The 6,000-nt window shown below is 35.5% G+C and overlaps 1 protein-coding gene across 3 annotated transcripts; it reads right to left on the reverse strand.

Moving 5' to 3' along the window:
* Positions 1–1,005: 1,005 nt before the first annotated feature.
* LOC110659998 (peptidyl-prolyl cis-trans isomerase FKBP42) lies at positions 1,006–6,000 on the reverse strand. 3 transcript variants are annotated; one of them, XM_021818128.2, is made up of 8 exons: positions 5,856–6,000; positions 5,404–5,467; positions 4,446–4,628; positions 3,430–3,519; positions 2,756–2,940; positions 2,507–2,629; positions 2,245–2,397; positions 1,006–1,577 (listed from the first exon to the last, which is right to left on the reverse strand). In XM_021818128.2, the coding sequence occupies exons 2-8, from the start codon at positions 5,438–5,440 to the stop codon at positions 1,251–1,253; spliced, it is 1,098 nt and encodes a 365-aa protein (XP_021673820.2). In that variant the 5' UTR covers positions 5,441–5,467; positions 5,856–6,000; the 3' UTR covers positions 1,006–1,250. The 3 variants fall into 3 exon arrangements, with proteins under 3 accessions (XP_021673820.2, XP_057990845.1, XP_021673819.2); XM_058134862.1 differs by having other exon boundaries at positions 4,446–4,631; XM_021818127.2 differs by lacking the exon at positions 5,856–6,000 and adding an exon at positions 5,677–5,736.

Below are 6,000 nucleotides of genomic sequence, written 5' to 3' on the forward strand. Positions count from 1 at the left end.
CGAGCTTTTTGGGGTGTGGTTATCAAATTCTTGTGATCATAGCTATAAAGTTACAAAAATTGTAGAAAAAGCTAATGAATTACACTCATTATTTACTGTTACCTTCTCAAATATGAAAACACAACCTTTCTAATGGGTTTGGGCCTTGGTTAGACCAAATCCACGATGAACTTACGAAATTTTTGGGATCTTATCCATTTCCTCCGAAAAATCAAAGGCAAAAATTTGCTTTCCTCTGCAAGATATTTTTCTTGTCCTTGTATTGACAACAATTACTTATCCTCTTCCTTTATCATGGTCAAACATAAACACCTCCCGCCTATAATCCTCATAAGTGATCAATTCAAAGACCATCTTTTCTTCATTTCATTTTTCTAGCTTTTCTTTCCTTCCATGGCATCTCTCTCATTGGGCCATTCTCTCTACAACAACAGCAGTTTAATTCAAGGACTGAAACCCAGAAACTGCCCAAGAATTCTCATTCTTCTGTCTTGCCAAAGAGGAGAACAAATAGACATTACCAACACAAAAGGAAAGAAAGAAATGAAGCAAGAAAAGCAGCTGACGCTGGGACAACTCTTTTGCAGTGCAGAGAAATTTGGAAGGGGATTGAAGGATACTTTGAGCCCTAAGCAAAAGGGTGACTGGAAAGATGTGTTGTTGATGAGCTTGTCATTTGCTGTTTATGTATATATATCTCAACAAATTGTTTGTGCTTATTGTGTTTGGACTTCCATGCTCGAGCAACCATGGTAGATAGCTGGGAGCATGATAACTTTTGCATCTGGGTTACGGATGACTAAAGATATCTCCTGAAATGATGTTATTAAGCTGATTGAATTTTTGTTCTTTTTTTTTTTTTTTGGAATTTTCTTGGACTGAACTTTGGCTAGTTCTTTTCCTCTGTAATGTTCATATTTTGTAGATATTGTCCATCTAGAGAAAAACACTTGAAATATGCAAATTGTACCTAAAAAAGCAAACAAAACCAACTGCCAAGAGCAATGAATGGTAAGAACTCTTTATAAGGATTCAATTCACAAACTGATTAGTTTATTGTTGAATCTAACAATTAGAACCATCTTTTTCACAATCTTGAAAGTTCATACACATCCAGGTAGAGAGGTGAATAAATTCAATGGGACACGAAGAATAATGTCATTGACCCCTTTGGCATTTAGGTCATTTGTTACTTTATAGTACATCTTGCTTCATTGTTATCATTCTTCTGTGAATTCAGAATTCTTTAACTAGTCCGATTTGTGCCTTTGACGCTTAAAGAGGCAGTAGAATATTGACAGCAACCATTGCCAAATGCGGATTACCAAATTTGTGTGCTTAGGTTTTGGCTGTGGTGGTGGTCCGAAAATTCCCTTGTATATCTCCTTTTGTTTTTGATATACAGCCTTTTCATGTTGAGCTATCAAACGCATCTCCCTCGCAATTGCCTTGTCTTCAGGTGCAAATTTACGTGCCTTTTGAAAATCTTCACGGGCAGCATCTGTTTGCCCAAGTTCTGCTCTGGCCTTTCCCCTTCTGAACAGTGCTTTTACATTGTTTTCATCCTCTCCTAATACCTGAGAATCCATTAACCAATGGGTAAATGGCTAACCATTACTGGACTTAACACCAAAGCAGAAGAACAACAGTAGCATAAACAATCCAGCACAATGCAAACCCCATATAACTCTTAAAACATTTCATTCTTCCACTTTTAAGAATGAAAACTGTTTTTTAAGTATGTATCATGATCCATGGCAGCTGATGGACAAGAAAGTGTAAACATCCATTTGGCTCAAGAGGAAACTTCTATATGTCTGCAGAATCAGGTTGATGGTGAAAAAACTAATGTAATTTGGGTATCATAGTTTTTTTATGCTTCATAATTCTTCAAAAGAATGGGTTTAACTCCAAAGGTTATGATGTTACAGATTTCTCTTGGCAACTGAGCCAGCTAAAAATTGTGGGAATACCCATGATTTCAATCTCTAGGACCTAAAAAGGCCTCCTGCAGGCCGCAGAACAATACTAGAACTTGAGACCAGTTAAAACTATACCCCAAATATTTTAGGGCCACTACATATCTTCCATGATTGGGATTAGTTTTGATGGTTTTATTGAAGGGAATAATAGTTAATGTTTGAAGGTGTTTCTGTAGTTTGTATCATTATCACAGAGAATTCCAAAATTGGCAAATCCGTCAACACTGCAGACAGCAAAGGACAAATGATCCACTATACTTACAATACTGCATTGCCCAATGGCTTCTTCATAGCGTTTAAGCTTTATCAGACATGCTGCCATGTTAAGGTGGCAAGGATTCTTAACTGCCAATGCCATGTCCCGATATTTGCCAAACAATTGGAACATGAAGTCATCACCCAAATAAGCAATGGCCTAATATGAAGACAACCACTAGAATTCATCAAGAACAAAACAGAAAGAATAAAAGAGAATAAAAATAACCTCAAAAGCAAAGTTATTTTTCAATGGCTTAAGTTTTAACCATTTCATATTGTTGCATGGCCTCCTCAAGTTTCTCCTCTTTAAATAAAGCATTTCCATCCATTTTTCTTCGATCTGCTGCTCCAATCCTCTCTTCCGCAGTCATGTCACCACGAGCTTTCCCCTTAAGCACATCACATCCATAGATTATTTCATTGGCAAGCACATGAATAAAGCCAATATGATTTGAACTGAAAGTACTGAAGATCTATAACTGTTTTCAAATGGAATTATTTAGGTTGCAACTTACTTCTTTGGTTTCATCAAAACCAATAAGCTCAACTTCATATATTATATCTGCCATTGGTGGAACATTTGGGAAAGAAAAGCTCCCTTCTTTCCCATATCCTAATTCCCAGCCCACTTGTAGAAGGGCACGTTCACCAGCCTTCATATTGGACACACCAATAGCTAAACCCGCCATTTCTTTCTTCTCTGTCACATTCATAACTCACCAATGTTTAGTTATACATAAAACAACAGGAAAGCATCTACAAAACAGTATGATTACAAATTTAACAAGGATATAACAAGTATAATGTATCTATAACAATGTAAAACCATATAACCACATTCTTTCATTAGATTCCTGTAAGATAATATTTTCCAGGTATTGTGAAACCCTTCCGTGCTTGAGTCAATTAACGCAATCAAAACCACACAAATATAAAGGCAAATGGTCTAGTTTGTGAGTTTGGACCCCATTCATTCATATTGATCACTGACAAAGTAAATAACACTAAAGAGAGTTACTTGATGTCATAGGGCGCAAGAAGATCATGGATGGCAATTACAGTACAAAAAGAGCATAATTAAACCAAAAGCAAATAAAGATCAAAATTTTCATGCCAGCTTTCTGAAGAAAGAAGAAATACAATTTATTGAAAGACTACAAATGAAAATAAGAATGAAATAGGTATATACCTTTTCCTATAATCATTTCAACTGGTCGCAGTTCATGCCATGTATCATCAAATTTGTGCTGGGTGCTTTCAGTCCATGCTCTGTAGTGCACTATTGTGCTCATGTAGTTACAGATTTTTAGGTTCCAGAATACATTGAAGAATCCACATTCATAAAATAATTTCCCAGAAACAGAATGTGCATGTATGCAACACAAAAGGCATGCATAATAATAGCAAGTAGGTGGATGGGTCACTATACCATAGACAGTACACTGTACTTCACAAAAGAAAGTAACACAAAATTAACATGTTCTGAAGTTAATAGATGTGTAAGAGAAGAAGTCAACCACGAAGAACTGCTAGCACTCTAATTCATATTATGACCAACTAATTAAAATCACACTAGTACCCCCTAGAAATACATAACTGCTTTAACAATCTGGAGTCTGGACCCTTCACCTTGCAGTACTAACATCCTATATTTGACAAGGGCATGAATGTTGCACATACCAAAGTAAGTGTACATATTGACAAAGTAGGAGCATCCTATATGCAGAAATAACCAACAACAAGAACTTTTCATGCCCATCCAACATCGACATCTAAAAAATCAGATGGCTATTTTGCTCAAGGAATAAAACCCTCTCAATGAAATTTCTACAAAATTTCAACATTATGAAAGATATGCGATAGCAACACCTTCATAATCATGCAGGAAATTAAAAAAGAAATCTTCAGTAAGCCCTTAGACACAGAATAATTTATCAAGGGAATCTGGTTAAGATTCAAAAAATAATCTTGATAACATGACTTGAAACCATCATCAATACATGAAAATGTAGCACCTTAAAAACATAGCAAAAAAGTTTGTAGATCAAGTCTTCAATACAATGGTATGATTCTATGCCTTTACTACCCATTAGCTGTGGATACAAGAATTCCTAGTTTGTCAGTCATGCAGACAAGTTGTCACCAACAAGTAAATAGCAATATCTTAATGCTTCAAAGCATCAATAAATGCTGTTTGGTACTCACAGAAGCATGTTGAATATTTGGTTGGCTTCTGGCCATGTCCTTCCTTAATGATTTGTTTAGTGACTTTCTCATGTAGGATTTCAACCTCAGAATCAACTGTTGGGGGACCATCACCAACTTGAGGAGGATCACTATGCACAAAAGCAGCGTTTTCAGTAACTATTTCATTTTCATCTTCTTGGCCTGCTAAGAGTACAGGATATGAACAACTATTGAGTTTCATGGTGTTTCAACTAAAGAGGGACCAACGCAAATGTTGCTTCTACCCCCATAAAATGATTACAGCGAAAAACCAAAGAAAAAAAAAATTAAGAAGGTTATGTATCTCATTTCAATTTCATTTAGAGGTAAGTCATTCACCTTATTTTTAGGGAAGTAGCCAACTTTTGTGGAGAGAAAATTAACATAAAATTCACCATCCAATTCAGTTCAGATAGCAAAAGGAAATAATTCAGCACACACAAGCTATTGTCTGCTTGTGAACCTTAGCCATTGGATCACTAGATGAAGATTCATGCATATGAAAGTACATAAGAAAAGAAACATTATACAACAGTAAATTGGCTTCAGAATTGACCATGAGGACAATATTTGCAAGAGAATTCAACATGAAAGTTACGTCAAAACTTCTCCAAGTTTTATATACACATTCCTAAAAAGAAGGTCTAATTAGGTTTAGGAAGCCAATCGTCACTTCTACTGCTACATTTTGCTATGCCTTAAATCATTAACGCCTATCAAAATTTCTGCATACTGATAAAAATACAGCTCCCTAAAACATTCCAATTTGTCCCCCAGTCAAACTGTCTCATCAAATTGATAAATCACATTAAACGCAATACACAAAAAGCTATGAATCCTTATTCATGCTGATGATTGCTAAATAAATTCAATTACTGCTTGCACACATATGCATATAGTTTATTAAGAAGTTCATAATAAAAACAAAATATATTACCGATCGGTTCACTTTGCTGCTCTTGAACAACCTCCATTACTCAGAAAAACCTTCCACTAGAATTCTGCAGAAAGATCCAAACAATTGAAACTTCAATTACTACATAAATAAATCAATCGGTACTAAATTACTATATATAACCGCCATGTCAGAGGTCAAAAGAGGTCGAAATGAAACAACTACAATAAACATCACAGCACAATCTTGAAAATTCAAGCACTCATTTTGGTTGCCGACAAAAAAAAAAAAAAAGAAGAAAAGAATTGAACCTACTTAAACTGACACCACGAGAGAAAGCGATAATTTCACTACTTAGAAGAGTTGACTCTCACTCCTTGACACCTCAACGAAGCCAAAAAAGCATAGAAAAATGAAAGCACGAAATTTTCTTCATCAAAAATTTTCTCGGTAAACAAACAGAAAGAGAAAAGAGGCATCATTGAGTTACTTACTTAGGATCTGGAGAGCTTCTAGGAGAGACAGGTTAGCCGTAGAGAGAGAGACAGCAAACGAATGTGTTTGTTTTGTAACGATCGAAGAAGATTCTGGAGAGAGAACGAGAGGAGGGATTATTATTTTTTTTTTTTTTATAATTTT

The sequence above is a fragment of the Hevea brasiliensis genome, chromosome 14, assembly GCF_030052815.1.
Source record: "Hevea brasiliensis isolate MT/VB/25A 57/8 chromosome 14, ASM3005281v1, whole genome shotgun sequence".
Lineage (NCBI taxonomy): Eukaryota > Viridiplantae > Streptophyta > Magnoliopsida > Malpighiales > Euphorbiaceae > Hevea > Hevea brasiliensis.